The 24,325-nt window shown below is 41.6% G+C and overlaps 1 protein-coding gene across 1 annotated transcript; it reads right to left on the reverse strand.

The window, feature by feature from the left end:
- Positions 1-1,830: 1,830 nt before the first annotated feature.
- LOC307207208 (nicotinamide riboside kinase 2-like) lies at positions 1,831-23,919 on the reverse strand. Its single transcript, XM_079961010.1, has 8 exons — positions 23,734-23,919; positions 16,168-16,258; positions 11,706-11,754; positions 11,307-11,478; positions 10,474-10,545; positions 4,953-5,059; positions 2,300-2,385; positions 1,831-2,194 (listed from the first exon to the last, which is right to left on the reverse strand). The coding sequence occupies exons 1-7, from the start codon at positions 23,757-23,759 to the stop codon at positions 2,300-2,302; spliced, it is 603 nt and encodes a 200-aa protein (XP_079817136.1). The 5' UTR covers positions 23,760-23,919; the 3' UTR covers positions 1,831-2,194.
- Between the last annotated feature and the right edge of the window lie 406 nt (positions 23,920-24,325).

Here is a 24,325-nt window from a genome sequence, read left to right on the forward strand (position 1 = left end):
GGAGGATGAAGACAGGTGGGTGCCTCGCCCCCCCACCCCATAAACATAAATCCTGGCTATGCCCATGGAAGGAAAGGCTCCTACTGTGTTCCCTTGATACCCGACGATGAACCAAAGCAGTGGTTCAGTTGGGTAATTTTAGAATCGTGCATAATGGCCCTAAGGGGGTGCCCCATAGATGGCAATTCGTATCGCTTGCTTTATTTCAGAATGTGGGCAAGCCGGTTCTGCTGCGTTTGGGGTTTTCTTCCTTGAGTGGGGGGACAGATGGGACACCTCACCTGCTCCTCCTGCTGAGACGCCCCCCCGGACATCTGTTCCCAAGTCCTTCTGACCCCCCTAGCAGCTGACAACTTCCCTTTAGCACATGGTTGAGATTTTCCGCGACATTTCCAAGCCCGCTTCCAAATGTGTGAGCATATAAAAGGTCAGTCAGTACCACCGGGGGGGGGGGAGGTGTATCAGATTCCCTGGCGCTCGTTCCCTGCTGAGTGCTGTGACTCAGCCCCCCCTGTGCTACTTCCTTAAGAACACGCGATTGTCTTGCTATTTGCTACTCATTCCACCAAGGGGGGAAACCCCCCAGCACCGGTGTGTACCAGCAATCAGGAGAGCATACACTCCAATATTTCTGAAAATAGGAACGTCCTACTCCATAATAATATATATATATTATTTATACCCCCCCATATGACTGGGTTGCCCCAACAACTCTCAGCGGCTTCCAACATATATAAAAACATAATAAAACTATACAAAATGTAAAGGGACCCCTGACCATTAGGTCCAGTCGTGGCCGACTCTGGGGTTGCGGCGCTCATCTCGCTTTATTGGCCGAGGGAGCCGGCATACAACTTCCGGGTCATGTGGCCAGCAGGACTAAGCCGATTCTGGCGAAACCAAAGCAGTGCATGGAAATACTGTTTACCTTCCCGCCGGAGTGGTACCTATTTATCTACTTGCACTGGAGTGCTTTCGAACTGCTAGGTTGGCAGGATCAGGGACTGAGCAACGGGAGCTCAGCCCGTCCTTGCGGGGATTCGAACCGCCGACCTTCTAATCAGCAAGTCCTAGGCTCTGTGGTTTAACCTACAGCGCCACCAGGGTCTCAGGAAGAGAAGGCTTTCGCCATCACCTGGTACTTCATCCTTTAAACTGGAACCCAGGTCCTTTTGCAGCCAAAGCAGGTGCTACTGAACTCACCCTTAAAATAAGGTTCCAGTCCTCCTAGTTCTGAATACTGATGCAAATAGGAACGAAGGTGGATTGCGGATGCTGCTAGCCCAGAGGTGGAAATAAGATAAAGTCCATACCAGAGAGAAATGACAAATTAAGCTGTTGGACTATGCCGAAACGGAAAGCTCAGGAAACCAAGAAGACCAAAGCTTCAATAAAGAATGGGAAAAAACTGTATAACTTATCCAAGGGAACCACTGTAAGTAGATGAAAACACTAGCAGGATCGCAATAACACTTGTAATGTAGCAAATATTATGGACAAAATGGAGAGACATAAAACATGGATTATGAAATAATATGCTGTTGAAAAGGATAGCAATAGAAGCCATGGAAGGGAAGGTGGGAAGTCCAGAGATTTGGAAAAATCTCTAAATATGGGTTTGTATTTTGTATTGTATTGTTATAATTCTATATATTATTTGTAAAACCAAATAATATTTTTTTTAAGGAACACAGGTGGGTTCTTTTGCTCAGGTTTGTCTACACTGCGGCTCTCTAAGATTTTAGACAATTGTTGTCCCTAGAGATCTGGTAGCCTTCTCTGAATTTTTGTCCTGTCCTGATGACGTTCCGTAAAGCAAAACGAGAGACCAAACGTTCAAATGTTTCTTTATTGAGTATGCTGTGTGTTCTTGCACAAGCAGTTAAACAGAAGCTTATTACTGACACAAAGCTACAGGCGTAAAACCAGTGGTATTTTACAGACTTCCATTATAAAAATGTGTTTTTAAAACATACACGTTTAAGCCAATGGAATATAAAATAAGTACATAAAAAACAACAACTGCCCGTGGTTGAGTTGTAAATGAACTACCTTATTTTTTCAATTATATACATAAAGTTATTTTCCAAAGGGCAGTGCCAAGGAAGGCATGTTCGCTTAACATGTTTCAGTAAATATCCAAAATAGTATTTACATCAGATTTATACATAGATCTTCCAGCTTCCCACAGATCCTGAAAAGCAAACATAAGGCAATTAATACCCAAAGTATTATGAGGAAGATACAAAGAGCAAGGTAGAAAATAACCTCCTCCCCTTTCATCCAGCAGTATATTCACCTATGAGTGATTCAAAAGCTTGTTCTGTATTTCTTTAAAGACTTCCATGTAAAGATCGTCTCTGGACTTCAGCCCATCCAGATAAACTGAAAAGAAGAACAGGCAGTTGTGAATTTCACATGCAGGGATGCCAGTAAATAAATCAACACAACAGTTTTGCATGGACGCGGGTGGCGCTGTGGGTTAAACCACAGAGCCTTGGACTTGCCAATCAGAAGGTTGGCGGTTCGAATCCCCGCAATGATGGGGTGAGCTCCCGTTGCTCGGTCCCTGCTCCTGCCAACCTAGCAGTTTGAAAGCACGTCAAAGTGCAAGTAGATAAATAGGTACCGCTCCGGCAGGAAGGTAAATGGTGTTTCCATGTGCTGCTCTGGTTCACCAGAAGCGGCTTAGTCCTGCTGGCCACATGACCCGGAAGCTGTATGCCGGCTCCCTCGGCCAGTAAAGCGAGATGAGCGCCGCAACCCCAGAGTCGGCCACGACTGGACCTAATGGTCAGGGGTCCCTTTACCTTTACCTTAAGAGATCTAACCCGCTAGAGTCAGGCTCGCAAAATGTATAATGCTGCAATCTTGCCAAGCAAGTGAGTATGATCCACTGAATCCAGTGAGGATTACTTGCTTATTCACCAGACTCTCGCTCTTGCCAAAATAAAGAGGAGCTGAACACACCACTGTCCTGCTGGCTCAGTGGATTTTTGGCAGCAAGCAGGCGGTAATTTGAGTGAGGAGGTAGACTCAATGAGGGAGAAGGATCCCTGCAGATCTGGAGCTGGCACAAGTGCTTATAAAAGGGCGGCTCAACAGTGCAGTATTGTGGGAAAAGATATTTACTTATTCAAAGTACTACAGTGGTGCCCCGCAAGATGAATGCCTCGCAAGACGAAAAACCCACTAGACGAAAGGGTTTTTCGTTTTGGAGGTGCTTCGCAAGACGAATTTCCCTATGGGCTTGCTTCGCAAGACGAAAATGTCTTGCAAGTTTTTCTGACTCCCCCCCCCTTTTTCTAAGCCGCTAAGCCGCTTATCCGCTAAGCCGCTAAAAGCCGCTAATAGCGCTAATCCGCTAAGCCGCTAATGGGCTTGCTTTGCAAGACGAAAAAACCGCGGAACGGATTCTTTTCGTCTTGCGAGGCACCACTGTATCTGGTTCGTTCTTAGGGCTAACACCCTCACAAGGTGACAAAGGAGACAGAGGTGATTTTATTATCTATAATCAAACTTTAAAAATGAATTAATTAAGGCCGAGGGCCTTCTGGCGGTTCCCTCGCTACAAGAAGCCAAGTTACAGGGAACCAGGCAGAGGGCCTTCTCGGTAGTGGCACCTGCCCTGTGGAACGCCCTCCCACCAGATGTCAAAGACAAAAATAACTACCAAACTTTTATATGACATCTGAAGGCAGCCCTCTTTAGAGAAGCTTTTAATGTTTAATAGGTTATTGTATTTTAGTGTTCTGTTGGAAGCCGCCCAGAGTGGCTGGGGAAACCCAGCCAGATGGGCGGGGTATAAATAATAAATTATTATTATTTATTATTATAATATTAGCAAGCATACAAAATAAGCAACCCTGAAATTATTGGCTGAGAGAATTTGATTGTTTAACTATTTTTTAACATTTTACTGGTGCGTTCAAAATGCCTTTGGGAAGAAGGGCAGAATATAAACTGAAGAGACGACTGAGCAAAACTAAAAGAAAAAATTTCATCACCTAGCTCAGGAGTGGGGAACCTCTAGCCCTCCGGATGGGCTGTACACACTTCTGCCTAGAAAACATGGCTCCGGGTAGTTCTCCACTTACACTGCATTTTCTAGGCATGGATCTGAGCGGTTTTGCTTTTCCCCAGCCACTCCCCCCCCAAAAAAAGCACTCTCTTCCATGCTAAATTGGAACAAAAAGCAATCCATGGGAAAACCGGCTGCCTTTTGTTCCGATTCAGCACTAAAGCACGGGTTTTCCCAGGGGAAAGTGGAGGTGCGGATAAGCCCCATGTTGGACTACAACTCCCATTAAGACTTGACCGTTGACCATTTCTGGGGTTGACGGGATGTTTAGGAACAATGGGAGGGCCAAAGATTCCCCAAACAGGGCTTTCCAAACTGTGCACCGCAGCAGATTTAGTGTGTTGGCCGCAGCGCGTAGGTATGTTGCGCGAACGCCCCCTGTGCTCCTCCCAGGGCTGAAAAGGGGTTAGTTTGACCTCTGGTTTGCTAGTAAAACTGAATCACCGTGTTTTTCGCTCTATAAGACGCACCAGACCACAAGACGCACCTAGTTTTTGGAGGAGGAAAACAAGAAAAAAAAATAATCTGAATCTCAGAAGCCAGATCACCAAGAGGGATCGCTGCGCAGTGAAAGCAGCAATCCCTCTTGCTGTTCTGGCTTCTGGGGTAGCTGCGCAGCCTGAATTCCTTCCATAAGACGCACACACATTTCCCCTTACTTTTTAGGATGGAAAAAGTGAGTCTTATAGAGCAAAAATACGGTACTTTGTCGTGAAACAATGCATGTCTTAAAAATGGTGCCAGCAACGTGAGAGGTTTGGAAAGCTCTGCTCTAAGCACATTTTAAAAAAATTATCACACGCAAACACTTGCACGACACTCCAAGAGTTCTTTCTAAGTCAGATTCAAGCGATTGCAAGTTGACTCTTACCAACATCCACTTCGTTAGCCTCCATTTCCTTCCTGTGCTTAAGATACATGGGCCATACGTGGCCATCGAAGAGACCAGGTGGGTCCGGTACTGTGTATTTACGTGTACTGCAAACAGAAAAGGAATTTGTTAAGCTATACCAGGGGTAGGCAACCTAAGGCCCATGGGCCAGATCCAGCCCAATCGCCTTCTCAATCCGGCCCACAAACGGTCTGGGAATCAGCGTGTTTTTACATGAGTATAATGTGTTGTTTTATTTAAAATGCACCTCTGGATTATTTGTGGGGCATAGGAATTCGTTCATTCCCCCCAAAATATATAGTCCGGCCCCCACATGGTTTGTGGGACGATGGACCAGCCCACAGCTGGGACCTCAAAGAGTTGGACATGGGACTTCCGGAGGCGGCGCGAACGGCAATGGCGGTCCTCTTCCTTCTGTGAAGAGGAAGCTCCGTGGGAAACGGGTCGTCCGCTACGGCGAAGCGGAGACCCACGTCGGAAACCCACAGGCAGCAAAAGCCTGTGGTCTCGGGACCCGGCGGGCGCCAGAAGCAACCCCTGAAACGTTGAAGGAACCCCGTAAGGGGCTCCGGAGCGGGAAGGGGGTAGCGGCGCTGTGGGTCGTTTCGCAAGCTACGGAGTGAAGCCGCGCTGCTGCTGCCGGTGAGCGCTGACCTCTTTTCCTGAAACTTCTGATTTGGAAAAGCAACAATCCGTGAGTAAAGAGGACTTTACAAAATTTGAGACTAAAAATTATTGAATTTGGCTGAAAGCGGAGCGACGTAAAACAGGAAGTCCATCTTCCGCTGTCACTGAACTTCAAAGCAAAGAGCTGGAGGAGTGGAGGCAAAGAAAGAATTTTTAACCTAATCGATCTGAGCAACCGCTGAACTTTCTTGTAAGCAAAATAAGGACTTTAAGCATTTGATTTTATGTTCTTTACTTGCATCGTGATACCTTTCTTCTATCGGAAATATAATTTGAGTAAGAAACCCAGGTTCTGGAGCTGCCTGAGTGACTGAGCTGTCAGTCTGCAGATTTGGTTACTTTGAATTAAAAATTGCAACATTCTGAGGGAGTTTGGACTTGCTACTTTGAAGCATCATTTGAAATACCAGTTTGCACTGTTTGAAACAATGTGGCTGTTAATACTAACTCTGCTTAAAACCTGCTATTGAAGGTTCCTGCACTTTAAACTTGATTTTAGTAATTTTACCAGAATTGATCTTTTCCCTAAAGACATTTTAAGCTCCCCCTAGAGGATTCAGGATTTACAGCAGTGACATTATTTTACTTTCCTTTCCTGGCCTCCTGTTTGACTGTTACCATCTGGGCTGTTGTTTTCTCATGGGAACAACTCAGCTTGACCTTGACTTTTAGATAACTCTGGAATGAGTGGCGCAAGAAAAAAGGAACCAAAAACTAGACAAACAACTTTAACAACTTTAACCGCAGCCTCTCAGGCACGCAGATCATCTGTACCTACTCTGCCTTCAGAAGAAGAAGCTGCTTCTCGGCCACAAGCAGGGGAGGGAGAAACTGAGCAATTACAACTGGAAGATATGGCCTCAGGAGCAACTGCTTCTATTTTAGAGAAAATCTACGAAAAACTGGAATCTTTGGACAAGAGAGTAGAATCTCTGGATAAGAAAGCTGATGAGCAAATAGCTAAAATTGATCAAAACACAGAATGTTTAAATAGATTAACTGGACAAGTATCACAGAACGTACAAGCAATTGGAGAACTGACGGAGGCCACGGCAGAAAATCGGAAATTGGCTGAGGATACTAGCCAAAGACTGGGAAATTTGGAACAAGAGGTAAGACCACTCAGCAAACAAGTAGGTGAACACCAGACCTACCTCTCCATGATAGAACTGCGGAACCGGGAGAGCAACCTTAGGATAAGGTCGATACCAGAAGTGGAAGAAGGCAACTTAGCTGAGTTCCTGACTAAAGAGTTTTCCAAGTTTTGGAATTTAGAGGAAAAGGACTTTAAAATCGTATCAGCCTCCAGGCTTGGAAGACTTGTAAAGAAAGAGAAGCCCAGAGACTGTTTGATAACATTGAGATCAAAGGAGGAAAGGGATAAGATTTTTTGAAAAAGGAACACGACAAGGCTGCCCCATTTCCCCTCTGCTATTTATTTCGGTTCTGGAGGTGCTCTTGAACATGATCAGAGGGGACCGGTTGGTGGAAGGAATCCAGGTCGGAGCGAAACAATACAAACTTAAAGCTTTTGCAGATGACCTAGTTTTGACCCTGCAGGAGCCAGAATCTAGTACGAAAAGAGTGTTACAATTGATTCAAGACTTTGGTCGGGTGGCGGGATTCAAATTAAACAAACAGAAAACTAAGGTGCTGGGAAAAAATTTGACAGATACAGAGTCAGAACGGTTTCAGAGAGAGACAGAACTAACTGTGGTTAAAAAAGTAAAGTACCTAGGGGTAAACATAACAGCAAAAAATCTGAGTCTTTTTAAGGATAACTATGAAAAATGTTGGTCTGAAATTAAAAGAGACTTAGACAGTTGGACAAAATTGAAACTTTCTTTGTTAGGCCGAATTGCTGCTATTAAGATGAATGTATTGCCAAAAATGTTGTTTTTGTTTCAAACACTACAGATTGTGGACAAGACGGAGTGCTTCCGGAAGTGGCAGAGAGACATCTCTAAGTTTGTCTGGCAGGGCAAAAAGCCCAGAATTAAGTTTAAGATATTAACTGATGCGAAAGAAAGAGGGGGCTTTGCCCTGCCAGACCTAAAGTTGTACTATGAGGCCGCAGCTTTCTGCTGGCTAAAAGACTGGCTACTTCTCGAGGACACTGACGTTCTGGATCTGGAAGGTTTTAACAATGCTTTTGGTTGGCATGCATACTTATGGTATGACAAGGTTAAGATCAATAAGGCCTTTAAGAATCATATTGTCAGAAAAGCAGTGTTTAATGTCTGGACAAAATATAAAGACTTATTGGAAAATAAAACTCCAAGGTGGCTTTCACCGCTGGAAGCTAAGGCCCGAAAAAGACCCAATATGGAGGCCAAATGGCCAAAATATTGGGAAATACTAGAAAAAGATGGAGACAATTGGAAATTGCAGAGTTTGGAGAAAATGAAGGATAAAGTGCGAGACTGGCTACACTACGCTCAGATTAAAGAAGTCTTTAAAAATGACAAAAAGTTAGGGTTCCAGGTGGAGAAATCGAAGTTGGAAACAGAACTGTTAGAGCCTAAGACTAAGGTACTTTCAAGAATGTATAACTTGCTGTTAAAATGGAATACACAAGATGAAATGGTTAAATCGGCTATGATAAAGTGGGCACAGGACATTGGGCACAACATTATGTTTGAGGACTGGGAAAGGTTGTGGACCATTGGGTTGAACTTCACTGCATGTAATGCTTTGAAGGAAAATGTAATGAAAATGATATATAGATGGTACATGACCCCAGTTAAACTTGCCAAAATATACCATTTGTCTGATAATAAATGTTGGAAATGTAAAGAAAATGAAGGAACATTCTTTCACCTCTGGTGGACTTGCCCTAGAGTGAGGGCTTTCTGGGAAATGATATATAATGAGCTGAAAAAGGTATTTAAGTATACCTTCACTAAGAAACCAGAGGCCTTCCTTTTGGGTATTGTCGGCCAGAAGGTGTTAAGGAAGGACCGAACATTTTTTATGTATGCAACAACAGCAGCAAGGATACTTATCGCTAAGCACTGGAAAATCCAAGATCTACCCACACTGGAAGAGTGGCAGATGCAGCTGATAGACTATATGGAACTAGCCGAGATGACCGGCAGAATCCGAGACCTGGGAGAAGAGAAGGTTGAAGAAGACTGGAAGAAATTTAAGATTTATTTAAAAAAGCATTGTAATTTGGTTGAATGTTAAGAAGGATGCTAGATCATAAATAATTGAGCACAGGTGGCGCTGTGGGTTAAAGCCTCAGCGCCTAGGACTTGCCGATTGAAAGGTCGGCGGTTCGAATCCCTGCGGCGGGGTGCGCTCCCACTGCTCGGTCCCAGCGCCTGCCAACCTAGCAGTTCGAAAGCACCTCCGGGTGCAAGTAGATAAATAGGGACCGCTTACCAGCGGGTAGGTAAATGGCGTTTCCGTGTGCGACTCTGGCTCGCCAGAGCAGCGATGTCACGCTGGCCACGTGACCCGGAAGTGTCTCCGGACAGCGCTGGCCCCTGGCCTCTTAAGTGAGATGGGCGCACAACCCCAGAGTCTGTCAAGACTGGCCCATACGGGCAGGGGTACCTTTACCTTTACCTTTTAAACTAGATGGAATAAGGATGACAAGTGAGATTGAGGAAAAAACATAAACCTTTGGGAGGATTATTAGATTATATTTTAAATGAATGGGATATAAGAATGTAAACAAGATGATAAATTGCGGGTAAGAATTGACAATGATGCAAGTGGGAGCGGGAGACGTGAGGGAGTCCAATGAAGCTAAGAAAATATGTTATGATATATGTTTCATTGTTTTTTATTTCGGCATTTATGTTTAAAAATTTTAATAAATATATATAAAAAAAAATAAAAAAACAAAGAGTCGGACATGACTAATGGACTAAACAACAACTGAATTCCCACATCTGGTGTGTACAGCAGCGTCGGTAAGCACTTCTGTGCCATCAGCAACTACTAGGGTTAGATGGTTTCTCTCAATTTCTCATTTCCCCCCAGCCTTCAGTTCTCCTCATCACATCAGTTTAGATTTTATTTTTTAAAAGCCCTCATGAAAATTTGCCAGCATTTTAGTGTTGATTTCTTCTAATCTACGTATTTTTGTATGCAGTTATGTCTAACCTTAGGGACGCGGGTGGCGCTGTGGGTTAAACCACAGAGCCTAGGGCTTGCCGATCAGAAGGTCGGCGGTTCGAATCCCCGCAGTGACGGGGTGAGCTCCTGTTACTCGGTCCCAGCTCCTGCCAACCTAGCAGTTCGAAAGCACGTCAAAGTGCAAGTAGATAAATAGGTACCACTCCGGCGGGAAGGTAAACGGCATTTCTGTGTGCTGCTCTGGTTTGCCAGAAGCAGCTTAGTCCTGCTGGCCACATGACCCAGAAGCTGCACGCCGGCTCCCTCGGCCAATAAAGCGAGATGAGCACCGCAACCCCAGAATCGTCCGTGACTGGACCTAATGATCAGGGGTCCCTTTACCTTTACGTCTAACCTATACAATTTTGCAAGATGATTTCCCTTAATGTAATGTGGGTTTTTGTGTGTATCATTTGCCCTTCCACATGCATTTTTGTATACAGTACAAAAATCTGGAGAACTGAACTGCAAAATTCAGAGAAGTGTGACTTTTGAATCATAGAATCAGAGGTGGAAGGGACCACGAGGGTTATCTCGTCCAATCCTCTGCAGTGCAGGAATCTTTTAGCCTGACGTGGAGCTCAGAAGGTTTCCAGTTCTGCAACTTGCAATCATGTCATAGGAATGAGGTGACTACGACATGAAATTTCAGCGTCACAATATTAAAGTCGAGGGCTGTTCTTACCTCCTCCTCCACTTGCATTCACTGTATGGGACTGCTAGATAATAGCGCTTGTCGAACAAGTCAATCAGTGGCCTGCAGGTGAGAAAAATTAAGGTTCAAAATTACTTGAGAAATGATCTTTCCTAAACCACATGGTTGCATAAAATCATACTGTTGTTTGTGGTGAATAATAATATTGTGGGTAGGGCAGGGGTTGTTGTTTTCGTTTGTTATTATGTTGTGTATTTTTGCATTTTCATATTGTAAACCACCCTGCGATCTTCGGATGGTGGTGCTGAAATTTAATAAATAATAAAATCATCATAATCACCACCAACGATTTCTAGGGTCTCTTGCAACAGAGACACAGAGTGGCTGGGGAAACCCAGCCAGATGGGCAGGGTATAAATAATATATTATTATTATTATTATTATTATTATTATTATTATTATTATTATTATTATCTTATCCAAAGCCCAGCACCAGGAGTCAATAGGACAGGCGCAACCAACTGCATACTTTAAAGTGGACGCGGGTGGCGCTGTGGTCTAAAGCACTGAGCCTAGGGTTTGCTGATCAGAAGGTCGGTGGTTCGAATCCCCGCAACAGGGTGAGCTCCCGTTGCTCGGTCCCAGCTCCTGCCAACCTAGCAGTTCAAAAGCACGTCAAAATGCAAGTAGATGAATAGGTACCACTCCGGCGGGAAGGTAAACGGCGTTTCTGTGCGCTGGCTCCCTCGGCCTGTAAAGTGAGATGAGCGCCACAACCCCAGAGTCGTTTGCGACTGGACTTAACTGCTAGGGGTCCTTTACCTTTACCTTTTTTTTACTACAAAAAAGCAAAGATATCTTACCTGTAGTTGTAAAGAAGGAAACCTTCAACAATCAGTATATGGGTATCATCAGAACTGGGCTGCTTTGATTCACAGGAAACACTCACTCCATGGGATCGGGCAAACTTCACGGGATTCTCAATCCATGCCTGAACAGTGCTCACCATCGAATCCATATCCAAGGAAGCCAAAACTAGGTGGGAAATATATATATATGCACACAGACATGCAGAAAAGTCAGTAAAGAAATAAAGACGAAAAACTCAAGAGTGTGAAAGTGTGTAAATTAAAGGTGTATTTATAGAATGGTGCAGATTTTACTGTTAAGTCTTTATTTAATAATATTATAGTGATAAAAATAAAATATATATACTTAGGAAAATATACATTACTGCATCCTAAAGCGAACACCGCTCTTACCATCCCATTGTTTAAATCCGTCTTCCCCGACTTGTATTTGATCTTGTGGCTGAAATATAGTGACCAATAAAACATTGCTGCAAAGGCAGGGTGATCAGCTTTATCTACGATCCGATCACAACCTGGATACTACTGCAAAATACACACATACACACATACACAACGGAGGCAAAGGTGCTGACTTAGCAAAAACAGCTGTGCTGCAGAACAAACGACAATACCAACACAAGCCCCAGCCCCGCCGATCCACCCTAGTCCCAAGCTAGCTGCTCTCCATTTTTTGCTATTTTTTTCTCCATTTGCCTCGCCTACATGAGGACCTAGGGTCACCCGCTGAATAGCAGGTAAGTAAGAAAGCCGATAGATAAGAGCTGATTATGGTTGGAGGGGCAGTGCCCCATTTTGTGCTGATTCAGGGATGGTGAACCTTGGGCACTCCAGATGTTTAGCATCTCCAACCAACCGCAGACAGCATGGCCAAGAATCAAGGCTGGTGGGGGTTGTAGCCTAAGAACAGGCACTCCAAACCTTCAGCCCTCCAGATGTTTAGGACTACAGTTCCCATCATCCCTGACCACTGGTCCTGTTAGCTAGGGATCATGGGAGTTGTAGGCCAAAACATCTGGAGGGCCACAGGTTGGGGGTGCCTGCCTAAGAACATCTAAGGAGCTCAAATGTTCCCCACTCCTGCCGTATTGCACCGGCCACACAGACATGTGCAGTGACTTGTGCACACAAGCATGTGTCAGTGTCCTATATACACGAGGTAAGGTACACACATGTGATCTCCAGACCCGGCACAGATATGAAACTGCTTGTTCTCGCATATCTGAACTGGAATTCTGGGGGGAAACTTGGGAGTAAATAATCATGTGGTGCATGAGGTATAGAGAGGAAATGGAGTGGGGAAGATGGGGAGGGAGACTTTCTAAACTCTGTAGCAAATTAATTTTGCCAGTTTAAGCTACATTTTTGAAGTAAAACAACACCCCCGAAGAAGTACACAGGTGAAAACTATATTTTTTAACAGCTGAGTAGTGTGTTCGTGTGTGTGTGTGTGTGTAACTGCAATTCAGGTTTTACAAAATTAAAGGAATGCTGGAAGGGCATTTCTAAGGAGCAGTAATAATTTTGGTGAAAGGAAATGACAGCACACATTATGTACTGAAGTTCTCACCCTGGGCCAGCAGGGGGATACTGTAGATAGTTATGCAAATAAGGGATCGAAAGTGATTGGATAGTTTTAGAAAATTGTTACAGTTACATTGTACTGGAGCTCTATATAAGCAGGCTGGCTGAACCCTTCAGTTCAGTTCTGTTCTGGCCTGTGAATAAACAAGAGCTGTTTGAAGAATCACTGTGTTGTCTGATATGTTGACCCACAACTTAACAACACAAATGATTTGGGCTTAATGTAACTTGCTTAGAGTAGGCATACACAAGAACATATATCCATGTTCCTAGCTCAGTGCAGTCTCCAGGATTTCAGGCAGGGATATGCCACAAATCAAACCTGGGACCTTTTGCTCTACCAGTGAGTTATGGCTTTCCCCAAAAGGAAAAAATAAGGCTACAAAGGGCATAAAGTGCATTTCTCTGGTGGTGGAAGGGGGACCCCCCCCCAAAAAAAGCATATTTCTTTTAATTAGCTACAATGGCTAATTTGGGGTGGGGTGTTAAACTAATTTTCTGCGGAGGGGAGAACTGTCCTCTGGGGTCTCTTAAAGTTCCAATGCTGGCCTGCTCTTCAGAATCAAATATTTTGTGACGCAAGATGAACTCTTGCACAATATACAAAAGAACAGCTGCAACAGAAAATCAGTTCTGCTGTTTTTTAAATCAAAGCATATGCCTGTTTGTCCGTATACATGTGTAGATACCCGGAGGGTACTCGGTTTATATAGCTGGCAGGTAAAAAACCGGAGGCAGTCCTTTTAGGTATAATCACAAACGATATTCCTGACAATGAGAGGAAAGTATTCCCTTATGCAACGACAGCTGCCAGGATGCTTATAGCAAAAAAATTGGAAAGGGAGAAAAATTCCACCAATGAAAGAATGGCAAATTAAATTTTGTGAATATATAAATCTGGCAAGACTCATAGCATTCGTAAGGGGACTGTCGGACCAGAAATTATTAAAAGAATGGGGATGTGCTAAAGAGTATATGAAAAAACCACTGTTCTGGAGGATGCATATATCCGTATGTAATGAACGATGTTTTGCAGGGTTAAAGAAAAAGAAAAACGGTGTAAAAAAGTATGAAGATAGACGTAATCTACATTAGACACAACAATTTAGTAAGAGTAAAAATTTTGAGGTCTTAGAATAAAGGAAGGAAGTCAATACGTGTATATGTATGTAATGACTAGATTAGACTGAAGATACGGTTTTATTTGTAGATGTGTGCTTTTTCTTTTTGTGTGTGTTCTGTGTTTCTTTCTTGTTTGTATAGTATTATTTTGGATTCAATGTTTGTAATTTTTTTTATAATTTTGCATTGAAAATAAAATTTATTTATATATATATTTGTGTGTGTGTATCTATATATATCTCTCTCTCTATATATACACACATATATTATTTTCAATGCAAAATTATAACATATATATATAGCTGGCAGGTAGCAACTTATTAAAATGTGCAATATTGGTTTAGGAGTTTGGGCAAAACTGGGGTGTGTGGTCCCCTCAGCGATGTGCCCCTCAGGGAGGTGGACAAGATGGTGACCCTTGTAGGTGACCCTACAATTCTGCGATTCTGTGGCTGGTATTTTCCCTGAACCCATCCCTACCCAGCCCTGGCTCATCGCTATCAATCATATGGAATATCTGGGTGCATTCTACAGTTCACACCCCACCCCAATTCACACAGGGTGGCAGGGAGGCCCAATCTGCCCGTTTGGCCCCACGTGACCCGAGTGCGAATCCATGCCCCCAAGAACACAACTTTGCGACACGAGGAGTTTCTAGAAAGACACCTTCACGCTATACAAGAATCGCGGGAACTGCGGTTTACTCCTTGCAGATTTGCCATATTTTTTGCTCTATAAGACTCACTTTTTCCCTCCTAAAAAGTAAGGTGAAATATGTGTTCGTCTTATGGAGCGAATGCAGGCTGCACAGCTATCCCAGAAGCCAGAACAGCAAGAGGGATTGCTGCTTTCACTGCGCAGCGATCCCTCTTGCTGTTCTGGCTGGTGGGATTCAGAATATTTTTTTTCTTGTTTTCCTCATCCAAAAACTAGGTGCGTCTTATGGTCTGGTGCATCTTATAGAGCGAAAAATACGGTACATTTCTACCTTTCAGTTCCCAGCACTCTCAACAATCTTCAGTGACCAGGGTTATTTGGGGTGGGGGACACACCTTATGTGCTTTCAATGTATGGCATGCATGCAAACGTCCTTGACAGTTAGAAAATTGGACAACCACTGTTGGTAGCACACTGCACGGACCAGCCCATTACCAGGTAACGCATTTGAACCACTACATTATATTCACAATAGAAAGAATAAAACGAATGGAATACAGTTGTAGCTTGGATCCCGAACGCCCTGGAACTTGGATGTTTTGGTTCCTGAATGCCGCAAACCAGGAAGTGATTGTTCCAGTTTGTGAACGTTCATTCGGAACCCGAACCTGCAGGAGCTTCCTGCAGCCAATCAGAAGCTGCGGTTCGGTTTCCGAACATTTCGGAAGTTGAACGGACTTCCGGAACGGATTCCACTCGGCTTCCAAGGTACGACTGTAGTTTCAATGGGTATACGAGAAGTGGGGGATTTTAACCTGCATCAGCGGTTATCCCAAAAACAAGGGTGCAATTGCTATCCCAGGTTATCTAACCTGGAGTAAAAACAGTACAAATGGCTATGATCCTAACCTATTTGAGGAGGAAGCCCCCTTGGATTCAGAAGCACTTGCTTCTGAGTAGACACAGTTAAGAACTGCGCTGCAGGCAGTCACCTCCATACCATGCAGTTAAGGGGATGGTTCCCCTGCAAGGAATCGTGGGAACTGTAGTTTCCTTCTCCCAGTTATCCTTGCCGGTCACAAGCTAGTTCCCAGTTTTTTTTTGGGGGGGGGGGGGAGCCATGCACTTTAAATCCACGGTGTGAATGTGCATATATCGTATTTTCCCGTGTGTATTTTTTGAGCCCAAAATTAAGAAATAATTAATTGCAACATTCCGTGTATAAGACGACCCCCAATTTTGAACTTTGGGGGGAAATAATACACGGGTAAAATACAGTATATACAAGCCCTAAAGTTGTGGCCCGGACCAAAAATAATGAGCATCTATGCTTTTAAGGTTTTCATGCCCTCCCCGGACAAATTGGGTTTTTTTGTAACGACAGAGCAATGCTTACCAGTTTTAGTTGTTGGGACTATGCATTAAATCACATCATATATGTCTTTGTTTGTTTGAAAAAACAACATTAAACCAAAGGGGGTGTGATGCTTACCTTGAAGAAGTCATCTTGATGGACAACGCAACAGTTTGGGAGCGCTTGGGTAAGTCTTTTGGTCAAAGTGGTTTTGCCACCATTGGTCACCCTAGATTAAGAAAACATGAAGCAGAATTGGGGTGGGACAATGTGAGAATGGTTAACAGAGCAAGGATGCAAATTCAACGCGCATAGGAAGACTTTGACCTTTGAGCATAGTCCCCAGTTTTCTTTGTGCACTTTAAAGTATTGCACTTGGGCAAAAAAAATGAGAGGCACAAATGCAAGATGGGGGACACCTGGCTTGAGAGCAGTACATGTGAAAAGGATCTAGGAGTCTTGGTTGACCACAAACTTGACATGAGCCAACAGTGTGACGCGGCAGCTAAAAAAGCCAATGCAATTCTGGGCTGCATCAATAGGAGCATAGCATCTAGATCAAGGGAAGTAATAGTGCCACTGTATTCTGCTCTGGTCAGACCTCACCTGGAGTACTGTGTCCAGTTCTGGGCACCACAGTTCAAGAAGGACACGGACAAACTGGAACGTGTCCAGAGGAGGGCAACCAAAATGGTCCAAGGCCTGGAAACGATGCCTTATGAGGAACGGCTAAGGGAGCTGGGCATGTTTAGCCTGGAGAAGAGGAGGTTAAGGGGGGATATGATAGCCATGTTCAAATATATAAAAGGATGTCACATAGAGGAGGGAGAAAGGTTGTTTTCTGCTGCTCCAGAGAAGCGGACACGGAGCAATGGTTCCAAACTACAAGAAAGAAGATTCCACCTAAACATTAGGAAGAACTTCCTGACAGTAAGAGCTGTTTGACAGTGGAATTTGCTGCCAAGGAGTGTGGTGGAGTCTCCTTCTTTGGAGGTCTTTAAGCAGAGGCTTGACAACCATATGTCAGGAGTGCTCTGATGGTGTTTCCTGCTTGGCAGGGGGTTGGACTCAATGGCCCTTGTGGTCTCTTCCAACTCTATGATTCTATGATTCTATGAAATGCACAATGTAGATGTGCATGTATCGTATTTTCCCGTGTATAAGACGCCCCCATGCATAAGACGAACCCCTATTTTTTGACCCCAAAATTAAGAAATAATTATTTGCAGCGTTCCATGTATAAGACGACCTCAGACGTTCCTGCTATGATTATTAGCCGAAATCAGAACGAAATACATGCCAAAATCGCATCAAATATGTGTTTGTTTGTTTGAAAAAACAACATTAAACCTAAACACTTCCATTCCATTTAGAAAGACAAGGTTCTGTTCTTAACCTGCCTGCGAAGATTATCAGAGATCGCAAAGAAAGGAATATATGACAACAAGAAGAAGATGAAGAAAGTAAAAAAGAGACTATCTGGATAGAACTGGATAGAACGGTTTAATTAAAGCAGTAATAGAAGTGATGTTTGCATTCTCGTCCGGAGCTTGATGTATGGGTACCCCCAACAAAATTGAAAAATTTGGCTGTATAATTTGGAATTAATGTGATCTGAAATAATGTGATATGATTGGCCTGTTAATAAAAATTATTTTTTTAAAAAAAAAAAGAAAGAAAGACAAGGTTCTAATGTAAAAATTTGGATGCGTCTAGAATGACCTTGTGAATGGAAAAGGGGAAACATAGATATATACATATCTATCTATTAAGCGGAAAATAATACTGAAATACAGATAAAATATGAAATGTGAAAGGAAGCGTTGAGAGAGTGATGGAAGTCTAATATTGCTATTATTTTGTAAAATAAGCATTTCTTGTATTGAAATATTATACTTTTCTTTATTCTTTTACTGCCTACTTTTCTTTGCAATTTTCCTTCTTTTTCTTCTTTATCCCTCCCCCCCTTTGTATTATTCTTTATGTATGGTTTGGTACTGATGTATTTACTTTGTAATAAAAAAAAGTTTTAAAAGAACTATTTTTACACAAATTAACCTCTCAATGGAAGAGAGAAATTCTTTCTTTTTTTTAAAAAAAGATATTTACTAAGGAGTAAGCCCCACTGCACTGAGCGGGGTTTACTTCCATGTAAAACAATACATACAGAAGAAGTACCAACACTGAAAGATTGGCAATATAATTTTTTTTGAAATGATTGAATTAGCAAAAATGACGGCAACAATTAGAATGCAATCTAATCAAAATCTCAAACAGGAATGGAAATGTCTAGAAGCATACATGACCAAAAGATGCTACAGCAAGAATTTATTGATATGGATAGACTGATTTCGCAAATAAGCTAAGCAGATAAATAAGATTGAATGTTTAATTATTAAGATACAAAATTACAATCTCAATATTAAAGTTACAAAGTAATAATAACAAGGAAGTCATGCACGGGTGGAGGCAAGAAATACGAAATAGATAAATGTTGGTACATAATGAAATGTGAAAATGTGAATTTAGGAATATAATGTATATGTATCAATATGCAAAATTTCCTATGTGTATTGCAACATTAGTAATAAAGTGCAAAAAAAAGTACAAAAAAAAGGAACAGAGAAATTCTTTTCTTTTCTTTTTAAAAACATTTACTCAGGAGTAAGCCCCACTGCACTGAACGGGGGTTACTCCCATGTAAAACAACAGTAGTATTATTATTATTTTTCCCGCCTCTTTCTTGCAGTCTTTTCCAAACATGGTAAAAGAGGGGCGGAGCCTCAAGAAATGGCGTGTTCGAAGCTCGTCCTCCTATTGGCTGGCGCGGCTCCCGCCAGTATTAACGGACTTCGGTTCCGGGCGATTGCATTCGCGCGCGCGCGCGGGGCGGGGCGGGGGGCGAGGTTATAAAAGCTTCCCCGCCTCGTCGGTTAATTAATATGGCGGGTGGCTGGGCGGGAGAAGGCGGGAAGAAGCAGAGAGCTATCTATATATTTGCTTCAAAGAGAGCGGAATGATTTATAGCTCTCACCCCCTCATTTATTTTCTTTTTCGTTGTTTACTAAATACTGTATAGATTAATACGGATTAGTAAATAAAACAGAAGAAAAGAAATACGTATTTTTTGACATATAATTAAGGGTAAGACAAGTGGCTATGAATTTGCTGAATTAAATTTAAAATGGAATACAAGGAGGGAGGTGAGAGGAAGTCAGGAAAATAAGTTAAAGAATGTTGAGAATTTGAAAGGAGAGATTTTTATTTTTATTTTTCTTATCTTTTTGTTTTTTGTGTGGAATTTTTGATTTTTGATTATTGTAATTTTTCTTTTTCTGTCTCTGATGTTGTTGTTTTTTTTGTTATCTTTGTGGTCTTTATTCTTGAGAAAACTTAATAAAATATTATTAAAAAAAAAGAAATACGTATTTTTATTATTAAAAAAAACAAAAACCACCTATCAACTGCCTCACTACATAGCTGTCAACGTTTCCCCCTTTTTAAGGGAAATTTCCTTATTCCGAATAAGATTCCTCACAAGAAAAGGGAAAAAGTTGACAGCTATGCCTCTGTATATTCACTTATACCCTGACATATTTATTCTGGGAGTCCTGTATTCACGTTGAAATTAAAGGATATAAACAGGTTTAGTGGGTCTACTCGCTTGAGGGGGGAGAAAATTACATTTAAAAAAGAAATGAGGTAGAAAAAGATTTTTCTCCCATCAAGGATGTCCACTGGACATTTATGGAACACCAGTCCTAATAATGTTATTTCTATCATGCTTTTTCCCTGATGGGACTCAAGGCGGCTTACAGATTTTTTGATTTTTCCCCCCCCAATACATTTTTATTCAAATTATGCAAATAAATATATCAATGTAGGTACTGAATACATAAATAAAGATATCCATAAACATATCAGTGTACATATATATATATATATACATAGAGTTCATTTACATAGGTTCTTGTATCCCCTCCCCAAATTATATCAAGAAAATGAAACAAAGAATCAAAATATCACAATATTTTTTAGGCTCTACCTAGCCTTGGACTCCCCTCCACCCTTTTGGTAAATGTCAAATAAGTTTTACAGTCACGTAATTTATTTTTCATCTTAAATATTGTTCCAGCCCCGCTAGTGCCCTCTACAAATTAATTCCAATATATTTCCAATATTTATTCCAATTTGTATGATTTATTTATTTTTGTAAAGCAAAAACGAGAAGCGTCCAAAAACGTGGGAAAAAAGCCAGTCATAAAAAATAACAACTATAATAATAATAATAATAATAATAATATTTTTTTATTTATACCCCGCCCTCCCCAGCCAAGGCCGGGCTCAGAGCGGCTTACAAGCAATAATAAAAACAAGTTGAATGATTACAACTTAAAAATAACATTAAAATACTGAAACATTAAAATATTAAAATGTAGCCTCGTCGCAGTAGGAGAAGGAAAGGAAAAAAGGAGAGGGTAGGAATCAAAATCAAACTATGCACAGATAGAATTAAAACAGTATATTCGTGTTTAAAATGCACCAATGATTATGAAAAAAATCTAATTGAAATTAGATTTTTTCAAACAAACAACCTGAGTCTAATGAGGAAACTTAATGAGAAACCTAAAGTGAGAGATCAGAAAGAAAATATCCTAAATTCTGTAAAATTTATTTACAGAAACGTTGTAAAATTTATGAATGTTAATGATGCTGGAATGAAACAAAGTGGTTCTAGCAATAAGGTAAAATAAGAATATGCAAGAATGGATTAGTATTGGATGAAATTTTAAAGTTAGAATATGTGAGGAGAAATAATTAAGGTTAAACTAAGATGCTATGAATTTGCTGAACAAATTTTTAAATGGAATACAAAAAAGGAAGGTGTGAGGAAGTCATGAAAATAAGTAAATGAATGGCAAGATACCAGAAAGAGGGATTTTTATTTTTTATTTCTTTTATGTGAAAATCTGTTTTTTGTATTTTTCTATGTGTGTTTTTTGTTCACTGTCTATTGTTTCATAACTCTTTTTCTTTTGTTAAAACTTAATAAATATTATTCAAAAAAGAAAAAGAAAAGAAAATATCCTAGAGGGCTGGAGGGGGCAAAAGCAATTTTGGGTTTCTACCAATTTTTCCTGGCTTTATGCACTCTCAGTATTCCTGATTATAAACTGTTTGGGGCAGAGACTTCTCTGCTTTTTGCCTTTATAACTGCAAGAGGCTACAGCTCCCTCTCCATTTACTCCGGAGTAAGCCGCTAGTAACTAGATATTCTGCTTTTTTTTTGGCTCCCCTCCCCTCAAGACGGTTCCCATCCTAGCCGGCTCCCATAACAACAAGAATTTATTATTATAATAAATTATAATAACTTAAGATCTGGCGGTGGGTTTGCTACGCTCACTAAAAAACAACAACCCTTTTGTAAGATCCTGGAGCAAGCGACTCATGGCTGCTCTTTATTTTATTTTTTGCCCACCCGCCCTCCTAAAATGAATGCTGTGAATTAAAAGGAAGCTCCCGGGGAACTCAAATTGAAGTAATACCATGCTATCAAATATATAGCATGTTATTGGGTTGCTGTTTTTATTTTGATTATTTATATTGTGGTTTTTAGGTTGATCTTTTCTGTGAACCGCCCTTAGACCTCTGGGTATAGGGCAGTAGATTATTATTAATTAATTAATTAATTAATTAATTAATTATATTGTGGTTTTTATGTTGATCTTTTCCGTGAATCGCCCTGAGACCTCCGGGTATAGGGCAGTATATTATTATTATTATTATTATTAATAATAATAATAATAATAATAATAGCATCTAATAGGCATTGCACAGTAATAATGGGTTTAAGGAAGCTCAACCTATGGTTGGGCAAAGGGGGTCTTGCAGGCTCTGAAAGCATTTTTGGCTTGGCTTTGAAACAGAAGGAAATGGCTGTGCTTTTTTAAAAAAGTACATGCCCCCCCCCCCAATAATCCACATTTTGACATTTATTGTGGAATTGGTGCACCTTCCTGCCTGCAAGTTCGTCCTCCCCCTCCCCATTAGTATCATTATTATTTCAAAATGCCAGGCTGCATCCCTAATTCAGTCCAGATTTTATCCTTTCTGGGGGGGAATCTGGTAAATTAGGAAAGCAAGCATCCGTCGCAACACACCTTCAGATGAAAACACTTCCTGGAACCACCTTGTGTAAATCCATTAAAATAATAATCATGATATTTTATATCTCATCTCCCACCCCCACTGTTTTTATCCTTGCAACAGCCCTGCCAGGGCTGCGGGTTGAGATTCCTGCATTGTACATAGCTGTCAACGTTTCCCTTTTCTTGCGAGGAATCCTATTCGGAATAAGGGAATTTCCCTTAAAAAAGGGGAAAAGTTGGCAGCTATGGCATTGTAGCGGGTTGGACTGGATGACCCTCGGGGTCCCTTCCAAATCTGCAATTCTGGGATTCTTAAGGTTTGCCAGAGTGGAGGGGATTTGAAAGCGGGACCTCCTACATCCCATAGACTTTAACAATCTCAAAGCTCGTGTTGGCCGAAAGCACCCCAATTAATACAAAGCGGTACTTCTCAATCATGCACCGTAATAAGGTTATTGGCATACAAAATAGGACAGCATAAGTTAAAATATGTTAAGACAATTATATATTAAAGGGAAAAATAAGGTTAGAATATGTTAAGATAAATTACAGGACAGAAAACAGAGGAAGGTGGAAAGGAATTGCTGAAACAGTTGATTAAAGTGGAATACAAAAAGGGAGGTGTGAGGAGGTCGTTGAAACAAGTAAATGAAAGTTAAGATACTGAACTTATTAGCTGTTTTTTTAAATTGCGTTTGTTTGGTTTTGTTAATGTAATGTTTGGGGGGTTGGTGTTGTGTGGTGTTTTTGTTTTTGTATTGTATTGTTTTGCTTTGTTTAATTCTTTCTTTTCCTTTTGCAGTTTTAAAAATGTTAATAAATATGATTTAAAAAAACAAAAACAAAATAGGGCAGCATATATCATTACTATTCCTGCTCTGCAAGGTTTTCTAAATGCTGTTAACGAAAGTATTAGGGTTGCAGGCACTGCCTGGATTGTTGCCTATTAATGGAGGTGTTGGTGGTGGGGAATTAATATCTCAGTGTCTCGGCCAGGCTCCAGATCTATCCAAAATACTCACGCGAAAGCAAATTTAGGGAAGGACATAGACAGATGTCCCCCCGCAATTTCATTCCGCGCATTGCAACAGGAATTCTTTCAATAGTTTTCTTTTCCTGCAGGTTACACCAGGCGCCTTCTCACCCTCCTTCCCACCCCATTACATTATTACATCTCCCATTATTCAAAGCGATGCTTTGGGGTTTTATGAAATAGTAGAATAAAAATTAAAGTGATGCCTTTTAATTGGCTATTCAAGATTCCCTCTTTTAGGCTTCCAAATCCCATTTTTAGGCCATGGTTAGTTGACTCCTCATCTCATCATTTCATACATAAACACTGAGAAAGAACGGGTAATACTTTTGAAAACATCACTACATCTGTCCAAATTCCTTTTTTAAAAATTATTATTATTATTATTACAGAGCCTGGAGGTTTTCATGGGCTTCTTGAACCTAACTTCTGTTTGCAAACTTGGCTTTTGTCCAAGGCGTAAAGCACATTGGCGCATTTCGAATCCCGGAGCATGCAAAAGTACAAAACGCAACAACCTACCCTCCAATTCCTATGATGTACTTCATCTTCTTCCTGTTTTTTTTTTCCTTCTTCTTGAGGCGGGAATGTAGAAAACGAACGGAGGAAAAGCACTGGAGGCCTCCTGCCCTAAATCTTGTGCTCTGCTCTGCTCAGCTATTTCATTCAGGAAAAAAAGGCGAGTGGGCCTGTAATTTATACAGCACTGCAGCAATGGCCTCTCCCCTTTCCTCCCCCCCCTTCCCCTCCCCAGCCCATGCGGCTGGTGGAAAAGCACAAATATCTTTCCAGAGCACAAGGGGCGCACAGTTCAGCCAATGCGCAGAAGTCATGCGCACTGGCCTTGCACCTGTTAGCCACTTTTCACATCTCCTCGCTCACTTCTCACTTTCCCCTGTTGCTTTGTTATAAATAGCTGCTGGTGGCTGCCTTTCCTTTGCCTAAAATTAGTAACGGGAACACAGAAATGTCACCTATTTCTTTTATCCTTTTAGGATTCTATGGCAGAATTCCCTAGAAGTACAGCAGTGTTTTTCCTCCCTAATTTTGGTTCCTCTTGTTTCATTTTTTGTCGGTTAAATGTTCAGTTGGGGTTGGCGGTTACTTTGATTTG

Source organism: Podarcis cretensis (genome assembly GCF_951804945.1).
Source record: "Podarcis cretensis genome assembly, chromosome: 18".
Classification (NCBI taxonomy): Eukaryota; Metazoa; Chordata; class Lepidosauria; order Squamata; family Lacertidae; genus Podarcis; species Podarcis cretensis.